This window comes from Salvelinus namaycush, chromosome 33 (genome assembly GCF_016432855.1).
Source record: "Salvelinus namaycush isolate Seneca chromosome 33, SaNama_1.0, whole genome shotgun sequence".
Classification (NCBI taxonomy): domain Eukaryota; kingdom Metazoa; phylum Chordata; class Actinopteri; order Salmoniformes; family Salmonidae; genus Salvelinus; species Salvelinus namaycush.
The window spans coordinates 16,654,877-16,671,942 of NC_052339.1; the positions used below are offsets into that span (position 1 = coordinate 16,654,877).

Sequence of the window (17,066 nt, forward strand, 5' to 3'; positions counted from 1 at the left end):
TATTGTTACAGTAAGCTGGGAGTGTAGGGTGCTGGAGTGTTGGAGTGGAGCCTACTCTCTGTGTGCAGTGTGCAATCTGCGTCTCTCTGTGCATCTGCGTCCCACTCTCTTTCTCTGTGTGTATATGTGTGTGTGTGCGTGGGAGCACCCATGTGTGTGTGTGTGCATTCGTGTGTCTCTCTGTGTTCTTTTCTTTCTTTCTTTCTTTGTGTGTGTGTGTGTGTGTGTGTGATTTTTGTTGCGTGTGTGTGATTTTTTTTTTCTTCTCTGTGTGCATTTTTGTGTGTGTGTTTCTGTGAGTGCGCATTTGTGCGTATGAGTGCGTGTGCATTTTTATGTGTGTGTGTGTGTGTTGTGTGTGCTCTAATGTCACACTGTTCCAGGTGACTACTACATGGTGAAGAGACTGCTGGAGGAGAAGACAGAGCTCAATATCAACTGTGTAGACGTGCTGGGGAGAGACGCTGTCACCATCTCTATAGAGAACCAAAACCTGGACATCCTTAAGCTTCTGCTGGAGCACGGCTGCCAGGTAACACACACACACAGACACAGAGCAAGATGCTTCACACAATGTAGCCTCTGGCCCTGCGCTGTTGACTATTTTACTATAACTATCTATCTATCCTGACTCTATTCTCTGTTGTTGTGTCTGTGGTTGGCCCAGACTCTCTCTCTCTCTCTAACCCGGTCCTGTTGTTGTGTTTGGTCCAGGCTCTCTCTCTCTCTCTCTAACCCGGTCCTGTTGTTGTGTTTGGTCCAGTCTCTCTCTCTCTTTCTCTCTCTCTCTCTAACCTGGTCCTGTTGTTGTGTTTGGTCCAGGCTTTCTCTCTCTCTAACCTGGTCCTGTTGTTGTGTTTGGTCCAGGCTTTCTCTCTCTCTAACCTGGTCCTGTTGTTGTGTTTGGTCCAGGCTTTCTCTCTCTCTAACCTGGTCCTGTTGTTGTGTTTGGTCCAGGCTTTCTCTCTCTCTAACCCGGTCCTGTTGTTGTGTTTGGTCCAGGCTCTCTCTCTCTCTCTCTAACCTGGTCCTGTTGTTGTGTTTGGTCCAGGCTTTCTCTCTCTCTAACCCGGTCCTGTTGTTGTGTTTGGTCCAGGCTCTCTCTCTCTCTCTCTAACCTGGTCCTGTTGTTGTGTTTGGTCCAGGCTCTCTCTCTCTCTCTCTAACCTGGTCCTGTTGTTGTGTTTGGTCCAGGCTCTCTCTCTCTCTCTAACCTGGTCCTGTTGTTGTGTTTGGTCCAGGCTTTCTCTCTCTCTCTAACCCGGTCCTGTTGTTGTGTTTGGTCCAGGCTCTCTCTCTCTCTAACCCGGTCCTGTTGTTGTGTTTGGTCCAGGCTCTCTCTCTCTCTAACCCGGTCCTGTTGTTGTGTTTGGTCCAGGCTTTCTCTCTCTCTAACCTGGTCCTGTTGTTGTGTTTGGTCCAGGCTCTCTCTCTCTCTCTCTAACCCGGTCCTGTTGTTGTGTTTGGTCCAGGCTTTCTCTCTCTCTAACCTGGTCCTGTTGTTGTGTTTGGTCCAGGCTCTCTCTCTCTCTCTAACCCGGTCCTGTTGTTGTGTTTGGTCCAGTCTCTCTCTCTCTCTCTCTAACCCGGTCCTGTTGTTGTGTTTGGTCCAGGCTCTCTCTCTCTCTAACCCGGTCCTGTTGTTGTGTTTGGTCCAGGCTTTCTCTCTCTCTAACCTGGTCCTGTTGTTGTGTTTGGTCCAGGCTCTCTCTCTCTAACCCGGTCCTGTTGTTGTGTTTGGTCCAGGCTTTCTTTCTCTCTCTCTCTAACCTGGTCCTGTTGTTTTGTTTGGTCCAGGCTTTCTCTCTCTCTAACCTGGTCCTGTTGTTGTGTTTGGTCCAGGCTTTCTCTCTCTCTAACCCGGTCCTGTTGTTGTGTTTGGTCCAGTCTCTCTCTCTCTCTCTCTAACCCGGTCCTGTTGTTGTGTTTGGTCCAGGCTCTCTCTCTCTCTAACCCGGTCCTGTTGTTGTGTTTGGTCCAGGCTTTCTCTCTCTCTAACCTGGTCCTGTTGTTGTGTTTGGTCCAGGCTTTCTCTCTCTCTAACCCGGTCCTGTTGTTGTGTTTGGTCCAGGCTCTCTCTCTCTCTCTCTAACCTGGTCCTGTTGTTGTGTTTGGTCCAGGCTCTCTCTCTCTCTCTCTAACCTGGTCCTGTTGTTGTGTTTGGTCCAGGCTCTCTCTCTCTCTCTCTAACCTGGTCCTGTTGTTGTGTTTGGTCCAGGCTCTCTCTCTCTCTAACCTGGTCCTGTTGTTGTGTTTGGTCCAGGCTTTCTCTCTCTCTAACCTGGTCCTGTTGTTGTGTTTGGTCCAGGCTTTCTCTCTCTCTAACCTGGTCCTGTTGTTGTGTTTGGTCCAGGCTTTCTCTCTCTCTAACCCGGTCCTGTTGTTGTGTTTGGTCCAGGCTCTCTCTCTCTCTCTCTAACCCGGTCCTGTTGTTGTGTTTGGTCCAGGCTTTCTCTCTCTCTCTAACCTGGTCCTGTTGTTGTGTTTGGTCCAGGCTTTCTCTCTCTCTCTAACCCGGTCCTGTTGTTGTGTTTGGTCCAGGCTTTCTCTCTCTCTCTAACCTGGTCCTGTTGTTGTGTTTGGTCCAGGCTCTCTCTCTCTCTAACCTGGTCCTGTTGTTGTGTTTGGTCCAGGCTTTCTCTCTCTCTAACCTGGTCCTGTTGTTGTGTTTGGTCCAGGCTTTCTCTCTCTCTCTAACCCGGTCCTGTTGTTGTGTTTGGTCCAGGCTTTCTCTCTCTCTAACCTGGTCCTGTTGTTGTGTTTGGTCCAGGCTTTCTCTCTCTCTCTAACCTGGTCCTGTTGTTGTGTTTGGTCCAGGCTTTCTCTCTCTCTCTAACCTGGTCCTGTTGTTGTGTTTGGTCCAGGCTTTCTCTCTCTCTCTAACCTGGTCCTGTTGTTGTGTTTGGTCCAGGCTCTCTCTCTCTCTAACCAGGTCCTGTTGTTGTGTTTGGTCCAGGCTTTCTCTCTCTCTAACCCGGTCCTGTTGTTGTGTCTGTGTTTGTCCCAGGCAACAGATGCTCTGTTAGTGGCCATTGACTCGGAGGTGGTGGGAGCTGTGGACATCCTCCTCAACCATCGCCCCAGGAGGTCCTCTAAGCCCTCCATCGCTGTTAGTCTCTTCTCTTCTCCACCATTGTATTATGAAAATAAATGGATTATTACCTGCCACAGCCAAGTGACTGTCCTGACCCTGTATTTTAGAGCAAAAAGTACAAGACATTATCAGGACAACTGAATGCTTTTAGAGGATTAAAGACGGCATCAATAACAACAAGCCTCTTCTCCTTTGGTCTCTGTCAGAAACTGATGCAGCGGATCCAGAACCCTGAGTACTCCACCACCATGGACGTGGCGCCAGTGATCCTGGCGGCCCATAGGAACAACTATGAGATACTGACCATGTTGCTGAAGCAGGATATCTCCCTGCCCAGGCCTCACGCTGTGGGCTGCGAGTGTACTCTCTGTAATGCCAAGAACAAGAAGGACAGCCTACGGCACTCCAGGTAAGATCCTGTAGAACACACACACACACACACACACACACACACACACACACACACACACACACACACACACACACACACACACACACACACACACACACACACACACACACACACACACACACACACTCTCTCTCTCTCTCTCTCTCTCTCTCTCTCTCTCTCTCTCTCTCTCTCTTTCTCTGGGAAGGATTGAATAACCAAGTAAGTATTCACTATCATACATCCCCCAACATACATCATCTCCCTTTTCTGGGTTGACTGGCTGCATCTGAAATGGCGCCCTATTCTCTATGCAGTGCACTACTTTTGACCAGGGCCCATAGGACTCCCCTATATAGTAGTGCACTATATAAGGAACAGGGTGCCATTTAGGCAGGGTTAGCCTCTAGTTGCACAGGTGATATGTTGGTATAAATGAGGTAAAACGGATTTCAGTTTCCCTGCAATAAAATCGCCGGCCACTAGTAGGTCCTTCCCCAAAGATTATCCAACTTTAATAAACACTGGGAGGTAAGGGCTACAGCAGTGGTGTAGCCTACAGGCAATACGGACATCATGTATTATTGATATCTAGGCTACATAGCACAATGATGTGAATCACACTGCTGCTCTCTCATTCAGCTATTTGCACCTTACGAATTGTGGATGTTGTGAATGTGGATGGCTGTTCACAGATGTACACAGAGTGTACAAAACATGAGTAACACCTTCCAAATATTGAGTTTCTACCCCTTTTGCCCTCAGAACAGTCTCAATTCATCAGGGCATGAACTCTACAAGGTGTCAAAAGCAATCCACTGGGATGCTGGCCCATGTTGACTCCAATGCTTCCCACAGTTGTTTCAAGTTGACTGGATGTCCTTTGGGTGGTGGACCATTCTTGATATACACGGGAAACTGTTGAGCGCAAAAAACCCAGCAGCATTGCAGTTCTTGACGCACTCAAAACGTTGCTCCTGGCATCTACTACCATACCCTGTTCAAAGGCACTTAAATACAGTATTTTGTCTTGCCGATTCACCCTCTGAATGGCACACATACACAATCCATGTCTCAATTGTCTCAAGGCTTAAAAATGCTTTAACCTGTCTCTGTCACGCGGGACTAGGTGGGTGAAAGAATCAGACGCAAAGAGAGAGCCGCTTGGAAAAAATATTCCTTTTTACTATTTCACAAAAAAATGATAAGCCCGAACATCCAGGGCGCAGAGAAACACTTGCAAAAACCCAAAACACACACACGTAACCAAAAGACAATCCCGCACAAAACAAGGGCGGGTCAAACTCCTAAATATAGGGAAGCTCATTTACGAAACCAAAAACCACAGGTGCAACTAATAAGACAAAACAAACAGACAAACGAAAAAGGGATCGGTGGCGGCTAGTAGGACGGTGACGACGACCGCCGAGCACCGCCCGAACAGGCAGGGGAGCCAACTTCGGCGGAAGTCGTGACAGTACCCCCCTCCTGACGCGCGGCTCCCGCAGCGCGCCGCCACCGGCCTCGAGGACGACCCGGAGGGCGAGGTGCCGGGCGATCCGAGTGGAGGCGGTGGAAGTCTCTCAGTAGAGAAGGATCTAAAATGTCCCCCACCGGAACCCAGCATCTCTCCTCCGGACCGTACCCCTCCCAGTCCACGAGGTACTGTAGGCCCCTCACCCGGCGTCTCGAGTCCAGAATGGCACGTACTGTGTACGCCGGGGACCCCTCGATCTCCAGAGGGGGTGGAGGGACCTCAGGCACCTCACCTTCTTGCAGGGGACCAGCCACCACCGGCCTGAGGAGAGACACATGAAACGAGGGGGTTAATCCGGTAATACCTAGGGAGTTGTAACCTATAACACACCTCGTTTATTCTCCTCAGGACTTTAAACGGCCCCACACACTGCGGCCCCAGCTTCCGACAGGGCAGGCGGAGAGGCAGGTTTCGGGTCGAGAGCCAGACCCTGTCCCCCGGTGTGAACACGGGGGCCTCACTGCGGTGCTGGTCAGCGCTCCTCTTCTGCCGTTGTCCTGCTAACTTTAGCGATTCCTGGACGGCTTTCCAGGTGTCCTTGGAGCGCTGTACCCATTCCTCTACCGCAGGAGCCTCGGTCTGACTCTGATGCCATGGGGCCAGGACCGGCTGGTAACCTAACACACACTCAAACGGGGACATGTTTGTTGAGGAGTGGCGGAGGGAGTTCTGAGCGAGCTCAGCCCAAGGAACATACCTCGCCCACTCACCAGGCCGGTCCCGGCAATATGACCGCAGAAACCTGCCCACATCCTGGTTTACGCGCTCCACCTGCCCATTACTCTCGGGGTGAAAACCCGAGGTCAAGCTGACCAAGACCCCCAGTCTTTCCATAAACGCCCTCCAAACTCTGGACGTGAATTGGGGGCCCCGATCAGAAACGATGTCCTCAGGCACCCCATAGTGCCGGAAGACATGGGTAAACAAGGCCTCCGCAGTCTGCAGGGCCGTAGGGAGACCGGGCAACGGGATGAGACGGCAGGACTTAGAAAACCGATCCACAACGACCAAAATCGTAGTACTTCCCTGGGACGGGGGAAGATCGGTAAGAAAGTCCACCGATAAGTGTGTCCACGGCCGTTGTGGAACGGGGAGGGGCTGTAACTTCCCTCTAGGCAAGTGCCGAGGAGCCTTGCTCTGAGCGCACACCGAGCAGGAGGAGACATAAAATCTCACGTCCTTAGCCAACGTGGGCCACCAGTATCTCCCTCTAAGACTCCGCACTGTCCTCTCGATGCCAGGATGACCCGAGGAGGGGAGAGTATGAGCCCAACGGATTAGCTTATCCCGGACCCCCCCCGGCACGTATTGAACCCCCGCTGGACAGTTAGGGGGGGTCTGCTCTAACCGTGAGGCTCTCTCTATCTCCGCGTCCACCTCCCATACCACCGGTGCCACGAGACATGAAGGTGGAATGATGGGAGTTGGCTCAACGGACCGCTCCTCGGTATCATAGAGACGGGACAGCGCGTCGGCTTTGGTGTTTTGGGAGCCTGGTCGGTACGAGATGGTGAACTGAAACCGGGTGAAAAACATGGCCCATCTAGCCTGACGCGGATTTAGTCTCCTCGCTTCCCGGATGTACTCGAGATTACGATGGTCAGTCCAGATGAGAAAAGGGTGTTTCGCCTCCTCAAGCCAATGTCTCCACACCTTCAGAGCCTTGACTACAGCTAACAACTCCCGGTCCCCCACGTCATAGTTTCGCTCCGCCGGACCGAGCTTCCTCGAAAAGAAGGCACAAGGGCGGAGCTTGGGTGGTACGCCCGAGCGCTGGGACAGCACGGCCCCGACCCCCGCCTCGGACGCGTCCACCTCCACTATGAACGCTAAAGAGGGGTCCGGATGCGCCAACACGGGCGCATTGGTGAACAGCTCCTTCAGACGACTGAAAGCTCTGTCCGCCTCTGCTGACCAACGCAAGCGCACCGGTCCTCCCTTCAGCAGTGAGGTAATGGGAGCAGCCACCTGACCAAAACCCCGGATAAACCTCCGGTAGTAATTGGCAAACCCTAAAAACCGCTGCACCTCTTTCACCGTGGTCGGAGTCGGCCAATTACGCACGGCTGTAACGCGGTCATCCTCCATCACCACCCCGTAGGTGGAAATACGATAACCCAGGAAGGAAACGGCCTGTTTGAAGAACTCACATTTCTCCGCCTTGCAATACAGGTCATGCTCCAGCAGTCGCCCAAGTACCTTACGCACCAGAGACACATGCGCCGCGCGTGTGTCAGAGTAGATCAAGATGTCATCAATGTACACTACCACTCCCTGCCCGAGCAGGTCTCGGAGAATCTCATCTACGAAGGATTGAAAGACAGCTGGAGCATTTTTCAACCCATATGGCATGACGCGGTACTCATAATGGCCAGATGTAGTACTAAATGCGGTTTTCCACTCATCTCCTCCCCGGATACGCACCAGATTATATGCACTCCTCAGGTCCAATTTTGTGAAGAAGCGTGCCCCGTGAAATGATTCCACCGCCGTAGCGATGAGAGGTAGTGGGTAACTAAACCCCACTGTGATGGAATTTAGACCTCGATAATCAATGCACGGGCGTAAACCGCCATCCTTCTTCTTCACAAAAAAGAAGCTCGAGGAGACAGGTGATGCGGAGGGCCGAATGTATCCCTGTCCCAGTGATTCAGTAACATATGTCTCCATAGCCGCTGTCTCCTCCTGAGATAAAGGATACACGTGACTCCTAGGAAGTGCAGCGTTCTCCAGGAGGTTTATCGCGCAGTCCCCTCTACGATGGGGTGGTAATTGGGTCGCCTTCTTTTTACTGAAGGCGATAGCCAAATCGGCATATTCAGAGGGAATGCGCACGGTGGAAACCTGGTCTGGACTCTCCACCGTAGTCGCACCAACGGCAACTCCTATACACCTGCCTGAACACTCCTCTGACCACCCCTTAAGAGCCCCCTGTTGCCAGGAAATCACCGGGTTGTGCTGAGCTAGCCAGGGAATTCCCAACACCACTGGAAACGCAGGTGAGTCGATAAGGAACAGACTAATCTGCTCCTTATGACTACCCTGCGTTACCATGTCCAGTGGTACCGTGGCCTCCCTGACCATTCCTGACCCTAATGGTCGGCTATCTAAGGAGTGCACGGGGAAAGGTAGGTCTAACGACACAAGGGGAATCCCTAGCCTTAATGCGAGCCCCCGATCTATGAAATTCCCAGCTGCGCCTGAATCGACTAGCGCCTTATGCTGTAGAGAGGGAGAAAACCCGGGGAAATAGGTTAACACATACATATGACTGACAGGAAGCTCTGGGTAAGTCTGGTGCTGACTCACCTGGGGTGATCGAGTAGTGTTCCGCCTGCCCTCCCGACTCCCAGAAGAGTTCCTCCAGCACCGGTCGGCCGTGTACCCTCGCCGACCACAACTGGTGCAGGAGGACACTCCTCCTCCGGTCCCCCTTGACGCTGCCCCCCCTAACTCCATAGGGATAGGAGCAGGAGGGCTGGGAGGTGGAAACGACAGGACCTGTTCCGAACGTCCGCGGGCAGCCAGCAGGTTGTCGAGACGGATGGCCATGTCAATGAGTTCATCCAGCGTGAGTGTGGTGTCCCGACACGCTAGCTCCCTGCGGACGTCCTCCCTAAGGCTACATCGGAAATGGTCTATTAAGGCCCTGTCGTTCCACCCTGCTCCTGCGGCCAAGGTCCTGAACTCCAGGGCAAAGTCCTGTACGCTCCTCGTCTCCTGACGCAGGTGGAACAGCCGTTCACCCGCCGCACGACCCTCTGGTGGGTGGTCAAACACAGCTCGGAATCGGCGGGTGAACTCAGGGTAATGATCCCTCGCCGAGTCTGGGCCATTCCACACTGCGTTGGCCCATTCGAGAGCTCGTCCAGTCAAACAGGAGACGAGGGCGCTCACGCTCTCCTCTCCGGAGGGAGTAGGACGAACGGTCGCCAGGTAAAGCTCCAGCTGGAGAAGGAACCCCTGACACCCGGCCGCCGTTCCATCATACTCCCGTGGGAGCGCCAGCCGAAGAGCCCCAGAGCCGGATGCGGTAACAGGAACAGGAGGTGCTGGAGGAGGGGGTGCTGGAGATGAGGTGGGAAGGCCACTCCTCTCCCATCGATCCATCCTCTCCATCATTTGGTCCATAGCTGACCCAATTCTGTGGAGAACACTGGTGTGATGGAGGACCCTTTCCTCCATCGATGGGAGAGGAGACGCGGCTGCTCCTGCTGATTCCATTTGGTGGTGCGGGATTCTGTCACGCGGGACTAGGTGGGTGAAAGAATCAGACGCAAAGAGAGAGCCGCTTGGAAAAAATATTCCTTTTTACTATTTCACAAAAAAATGATAAGCCCAAACATCCAGGGCGCAGAGAAACACTTGCAAAAACCCAAAACACACACACGTAACCAAAAGACAATCCCTCACAAAACAAGGGCGGGTCAAACTCCTAAATATAGGGAAGCTCATTTACGAAACCAAAAACCACAGGTGCAACTAATAAGACAAAACAAACAGACAAACGAAAAAGGGATCGGTGGCGGCTAGTAGGACGGTGATGACGACCGCCGAGCACCGCCCGAACAGGCAGGGGAGCCAACTTCGGCGGAAGTCGTGACAGTCTCATCCCCTTCATCTACACGGATTAAAGTAGATTTAAGTGATATCAATAAGGGATCATGGCTTTCACCTGGATTCACCTGGTCAGTCTATGTAATGGAAAGACCAGGTGTTCTTAATGTTTTGTACACTCAGTGTATGTGTATTTTAACCCAATAATAGTCGAATTGAAGAAGTTTTAGATGCCTATCAATCGTTGTTTTTGCAACTGGGGGTTGTATCCATTAAGGAAACCGTTTACTGTTGAAGAACCAAACAGAAGAAAACAGATAAAAATGTGAGTTTATTTTGGACAAATTCAGGTACGTCTCACCCCTTTTCATTCCGTTCACTTACGTTTAAGAAATGTTTTGGAACAGAATTGGCGTAATGAATATGCCCCTTTGGACAGCCAGAATAAAATGCGCTCTTGCAATAGCCGCATAGTGCGGATCCCAGTCTATGGAATAAAAGTTCCTCCCTTCTAAACTCCACCTTGGTATTGTGCACCATACTGTCAAAAACGAGTTTAATTTAAGAAGACCACGAGCGGAGCTTTTATTCCTCAATCAAGACACATGCTCAAACTCGCAGACTTTTGATAGACTTAGACAGCTGCAAATTATCAAGATATCAAAGTGTCACCAACAAACATGTAAACCTCTGTATTCAAGGTATGCCATTCCGAGAGCAGCATTTATTTTTCAACTCAAATCAATGAGCCCAATCTCTCTTCCATGACAACAAAATCATAAACAACAAGGTAGGCTAATTAGTTCTTACTTTTAGGGTTACGCTCAGGTTAAACAATTTGGCTTATCTATATTTCCATATTTCCAAGTCCTACTTTTGAAGATCAATGGGTATTAAATGAATTGGAATGACTGGAAATCTGACAGATTGTTTTTTTATTTTAATAAAACCTAATCGTATTATTATCTGTAGTAGAGAGCAATGGGTTAGAAGAAGCCTACATAACCAAACCTTAAAGTAAAATGCAACATCCATTTATGGCCAGCTACGTAAACTCTAACATTGATTTATCCTGCAATGGATGTCGTTCAATTGGTAATATTCATTTTTGTCTTCTTCTAATGCCTTTTAAACAGGTTGACATTTATTGGGATGAGTCTTGTCCTTGATTCAGAAGCGAGAAGTTTCCTCTAGATGGGCCAGCTGCAGAGTCAAAATTGCCAATATTGTAAAAATGTATGAAAACAAAATGTTGCTTTTTGGTCTTATTTTAAGGTAGGGTAAGGCATTATGGGTTGGCAGTGTGGTTAATGTTAGAGTTAAGGTTAGGTTTAAAACTCTGCAGAGCTGCCTCCAGAACAAGATTACCGTAATTATGAAAAATGCTACTTTGCGCCTCTTAAAGGGAATATAATCTAGAAGTAACTGAAAGTAATCAGATTAAATTACTGAGTTTGGGTAATCCAAAAGTTATGTTACTGATTACACTTTTGGACAGGTAACTAGTAACTGTAATGGACTGCATTTAGAAAGTAACCTACCCAACCCTCCATTTTGGACACAATGACTGACTCCACTGACCAGAGCTGGATGACTTGTCTTACACAGACATTAGGAAAAACTTAGCACTCTTATCTTTGAAGCAATAGGACAATTTCTGGGTTTCTGTTTAGAAGTATTAGCAGGAATCAATGCTATGTTCTGCTTGGTGTCTATATTCTAACTGTATGACAGAAGCCTCCCACACAGCCCACTGTGAATCAGCACACAGATCACAACAGCATGTCGATGGGAATACGTTTTAAATAGATACAGAACAAGGAACAAGGAGTTTTAAATAGGTACAGAACAACGAACAAGAAGTCAAATGATGTAAACTTTTAGAAACAGCTTTGTGACTCTCTTGTCTTCTCTCTCTCTCTCTCTCTCTCTCTCTCTCTCTCTCTCTCTCTCTCTCTCTCTCTCTCTCTCTCACTCTCTCTGTCTCTCTCTCCCTTCCTCTATCTCCCCCTCCCTCCCTCCCTCCCTCCCTCCCTCCACCTACTCTTCCCTCCCTCTTGCTTTCTTTCTCCCTTTCTCCTTCCTTTCTCCTTATCTTCATTTTTCATTCCCTTCCTACCTCCTTCTCCCACAACTCTCTCCCTCCTTACTTCAACCTCCTCTCACCGCCCTCCCTCCCTGGCTCCCCTACCAACCCCCCAGGTTTCGTCTGGACATCTACAGGTGCCTGGCCAGCCCGTCTCTGATTATGCTGACCGAGGAGGACCCCATCCTCAGGGCCTTTGAGCTGAGTGCAGACCTCAGGGAGCTCAGCCTGGTCGAGGTGGAGTTCAGGTACGCCACACACACACACAGACACACACACACACACACACACACACAAACATCAGGTGAGTTCAGGTGAGAGCTTCTAGCAGGACACTCAAAGGCAGGGATCATCAACTTAAAATAATGTATATATATATATCTTAATCGGAAGGTCGGGGGGCCGCAAGAAGCCCAAACAGATCATATTTTATTTCAAACCTTCGTTACATTTGTATACAAACACATGCAAGTCTCTCTATTGTGCGTGAGAATAAATTGACACAGATTTCCAAAATTAAAATCACTTGGAGCTGATTTCCTGGTGTTTTTTACAGTCTTTTATGTCCAACAATGAAGATTGGGGGGGTTGCCAGTTGGGGAACCCTGCTCAAAGGCTTCCTTCCATCAGTGGTGTAAAGTACTTAAGTAAAAATACTTTAAAGTAAGTACTACTTAAGTAGTTTTGGGGGTATCTGTACTTTACTATTTATATTTTTGACATCTTTGACTTTTAATTCACTACATTCCTATAGAAAATAATGTACTTTTTACTCCATACTCCATCCCTGACTCCGAAAAGTACTCGTTACATTTTGAATGCTTAGCAGGACAGGAAAATGGTACAATCCACGCACTTATAACATCCCTGGTCATCCCGACTGCTTCTGATCTGGCGGATTTTGTAAATGATGTTGGAGTGTGTCCCTGGCTACCAGTAAATAAATATGTGCTGTCTGGTTTGCTTAATATAAGGATACTTTTGATACTTCAGTATATTTAAAACCAAACACCTTTAGACTTTTACTGAAGTAGTATATTACTGGGTGAGTATGATAGTTGTGTACTTTTTCCACCACTGCCTTCTATAGCCTTCTATAAGGGCTTGCTGTGTTTCTGTCCTATGACTGGTTTATGGCTGGATGTATGGGTATAAGGGATCTTTCAGATTCCACTCTGCATAGCTACTAGTTTCTCAATTAATTGAAGCTAAAAGACTGACAGGTGTTACTGATTGGACTATCCTGGCTAAATAAATTCAATGAAATGATATTACTTAAAGCTGGAATACGTAAAGGGGGAAACAGCGCCACTGTTCACAGGAGCACCTTTGTTATTGTTTTTGTTTTGTTAATGAAACGGAGGAGAGGAGCATCCAGCGTTGTGCTAAAAAAAGTCACACCTGCAATGACGTCAGAGGGCGAAAAATGTATTTGTTGTTTGCAGTAACTTCTTTGTTTTTGTAATATCCCAAACGGACATAGCAGTTTCGCAGCTACGAATTTCAGCTTTCAGCCGTTTTGCTCATTTTGTGTGTCTTTGACACCCACTCTTCCTCCTTTTCTTCCTATTCTTCCTCTTCATCATTGTCAAATAAAATAAAATGTATTTCTTACATCAGCTGATATCTCAAAGTGCTGTACAGAAACTCAGCCTAAAACCCCAAACAGCATGCAATGCTTGTGTAGAAGCACAGTGGCTAGGAAAAACTCCCTGGAAAGGCCAGAACTTAGGAAGAAACCTAGAGAGGAACCAGGCTCTGAGGGGTGGCCAGTCCTCTTCTGGCTGTGCCGGGTGGAGATTATAACAGAACATGGCCAAGATGTTCAAATGTTCATAGATGACCAGCAGGGTCAAATAATAATAATCACAGTGGTTGTCGAGGGTGCAACAGGTCAGCACCTCAGGAGTGAATGTCAGTTGGCTTTTCATAGCCGATCATTCAGAGTATCTCTACCGCTCCTGCTGTCTCTAGAGAGTTGAAAACAACAGGTCTGGGACAGGTAGCACGTCCGGTGAACAGGTCAGGGTTCCATAGCCGCAGCAGAACAGTTGAAACTGGAGCAGCAGCACGGCCAGGTGGACTGGGGACAGCAAGGAGTCATCAGGCCAGGTAGTCCTGAGGCATGGTCCTAGGGCTCAGGTCCTCCGAGAGAGAGAAAGAAAGAAAGAATTAGAGAGAGCATACTTAAATTCACACAGGACACCGGATAAGACAGGAGAAATACTCCAGATATAACAGACTGACCCTAACCCCCCGACACATAAACTACTGCAGCATAAATACTGGAGGCTGAGACAGGAGGGGTCGGGAGACACTGAGGCCCCGTCCGACGATACCCCCAGACAGGGCCAAACAGGCAGGATATAACCCCACCCACTTTGCCAAGCACAGCCCCCACACCACTAGAGGGATATCTTGAACCACCAACTTGCCATCCTGAGACAAGGCCGAGTATAGCCCACAAAGATCTCCGCCACGGCACAACCCAAGGGGGGGCGCCAACCCAGACAGGAAGATCACGTCAGTGACTCAACCCACTCAAGTGACGCACCCCTCCTAGGGACGGCATGGAAGAGCACCAGTAAGCCAGTGACTCAGCCCCTGTAATAGGGTTAGAGGCAGAGAATCCCAGTGGAGAGAGGGGAACCGGCCAGGCAGAGACAGCAAGGGTGGTTCGTTGCTCCAGTGCCTTTCCATTCACCTTCACACTCCTGGGCCAGACTACACTCAATCATAGGACATACTGAAGAGATGAGTCTTCAATAAAGACTTAAAAGTTGAGACCGAGTCTGCGTCTCTCACATGGGTAGCTAGACCATTCCAGAGAAATAGAGCTCTATAGGGGAGAGCCCTGCCTCCAGCTGTTTGCTTAGAAATTCTAAGGACAGTTAAGAGGCCTGCGTCTTGTGACCGTAGCGTACGTGTAGGTATGTACGGCAGGACCAAACGGGAAAGATAGGTAGGAGCAAGCCCATGTAATGCTTTGTAGGTTAGCAGTAAAACCTTGAAGTCAGCCCTTGCCTTAACAGGAAGCCAGTGTAGGGAGGCTAGGACTGGAGTAATATGATCAAATGTTTATTTCTAGTCAAGATTCTAGCAGCCGTGTTTAGCACTAACTGAAGTTTATTTAGTGCTTTATCCGGGTAGCCGGAAAGTAGAGCATTGCAGTAGTCTAACCTAGAAGTGACAAAAGCATGGATTAATTTTTCTGCATCATTTTTGGACAGAAAGTTTCTGGTTTTTGCAATGTTACGTAGTTGGAAAAAGCTGTCCTTGAAACAGTCTTGATATGTTCGTCAATAGAGAGATCAGGGTCCAGAGTAACGCCGAGGTCATTCACAGTTTTATTTGAGACGACTGTACAACCATCAAGATTAATTGTCAGATTCAACAGAATATCTCTTTGTTTCTTGGGACCAAGAACAAGCATCTCTGTTTTGTCCGAGTTTAAAATTAGAACATTTGCAGCCGTCCACTTCCTTATGTCTGAAACACAGGCTTCCAGCGAGGGCAATTTTGGGGCTTCACCATGTTTCATTGAAATGTACAACTGTGTGTCATCTTCATAGCAGTGAAAGTTAACATTATGTTTACGAATGACATCACCAAGAGGCAAAATATATAGTGAAAACAATAGTGGTCCTAAAACGGAATCTTGAGGACCACTGAAATTTACAGTTGATTTGTCAGAGGACAAACCATCCACAGAGACAAACTGATATCTTTCCAACAGATAAGATCTAAACCAGGCCAGAACTTGTCCATGTAGACCAATTTGGGTTTCCAATCTCTCCAAAAGAATATGGTGATCGATGGTATCAAAAGCAGCACTAAGGTCTAGGAGCATGAGGACAGATGCAGATCCTCGGTCTGACGCCATTAAAAGGTAATTTACCACCTTCACAAGTGCAGTCTCAGTGCTATGATGGGGTCTAAAACCAGACTGAAGCATTTCGTATACATTGTTTGTCTTCAGGAAGGCAGTGAGTTGCTGCGCAACAGCTTTTTCATTTTTTTTGAGAGGAATGGGAGATTCGATGTAGGCCGATAGTTCTTTATATTTTCTGGGTCAAGGTTTGGCCTTTTCAAGAGAGGCTTTATTACTGCCACTTTTAGTGAGTTTGGTACACATCCGGTGGATAGAGAGCCGTTTATTATGTTCAACATAGGAGGGCCAAGCACAGGAAGCAGCTCTTTCAGTAGTTTAATTGGAACTACTGAAAGAGCTGCTATGTCTTCCTCCTCTTCTCTCATCTCCTCCTCCCTTCTCCTTCCCACTCCTCATCCTCTTCCCCCTCTCCTCACCTCTCCTCCTCCTCTTCCCGCTCTCCTCTTTCCCCTCTCCTCTTGCCCTTCTCCTCTCTTCTTCCCCCTCTCCTCTCCTCTTTCCCCTCTCCCCTCTTCCACCTCTGCTCTCCTCTTCCCCCTCTTCTCCCTCTCCTCTTCCCCCTCTCCCCTCCTCTTCCCCCTCTCCCTCTCCCCTCCTTTTCCCCTCTGCTCTCCTCTGCTCTCCTCTTCCCACTTTCCTCTCCTCTCCTCTTCATGGTTCCAGGAATGACTATGAGGAGCTGGCTAAGCAGTGTAAGATGTTTGCTAAGGATCTCCTGGCCCAGGCACGTAACTCCAGAGAACTGGAGGTGATCCTCAACCACATGGCCAATGAGGACACAGTGGACAAGAGAGGCCTGATGGAGGAACGCATGAACCTCAGCCGGCTCAAACTAGCTATCAAGTACAACCAGAAAGAGGTGAGACTCAAAATAACTGGCCATCAAGTACCAGTATGTTCAGGTAATTCTTCTAAAGTTTTCCAGAAATCCTTCCTTGGAGGATTCCCAGACCTGGGAATTTTGCAACCCTAGGTATTTGGTATTTTATTAGGATCCCCATAAACTGTTGCAAAAGCAGCAGCTATTCTTCCTGGGGTCCACACAAAACATGAAACATTACATAATACAGAACATTAATAGACAACAGCAGCTCAAGGACAGATATGTAGGCACACGTAGCCTACATATCAATACATACACACACACACTAGGTTAAATAGGGGAGAGGCGTTGTGCCGTGAGGTGTTGCTTCATATGTTTTTTGAAACCAGGTTTGCTGTTTATTTGAGCAATATGAGATGGAACGGAGTTAATGGCTCTATATAATACTGTACGCTTTCTTGAATTTGTTCTTGATTTAGGTACTGTGAAAAGACCCCTAGTGGCATGTCTGGTGGGGTAAGTGTGTGTCAGAGCTGTGTGTTAGTTGACTATGCAAAAAAATTGGATTTTCAACACATTAATGTTCCTTATAAAAAGAAGAAGTGATGCAGTCATTCTCTCCTCAACTCTTAGCCAAGAGAGACTGGCATGTTTAGTATTTATACCAGCCCTCTTATTACAACGAA

At 48.5% G+C, this 17,066-nt stretch overlaps 1 protein-coding gene across 1 annotated transcript in view; it reads left to right on the forward strand.

Annotated features, from left to right (window-relative positions):
* The window catches only part of trpc1 (transient receptor potential cation channel, subfamily C, member 1), a 41,051-nt gene that overhangs the window by 1,019 nt on the left and 22,966 nt on the right, over positions 1-17,066 (forward strand). Inside the window, exons 2-6 of the mRNA XM_038973179.1 lie at positions 384-532; positions 3,008-3,109; positions 3,301-3,503; positions 11,782-11,913; positions 16,221-16,416. Coding sequence (XP_038829107.1) covers positions 384-532; positions 3,008-3,109; positions 3,301-3,503; positions 11,782-11,913; positions 16,221-16,416 — 782 coding nt within the window. The remainder of the gene's footprint in view (positions 1-383; positions 533-3,007; positions 3,110-3,300; positions 3,504-11,781; positions 11,914-16,220; positions 16,417-17,066) is intronic.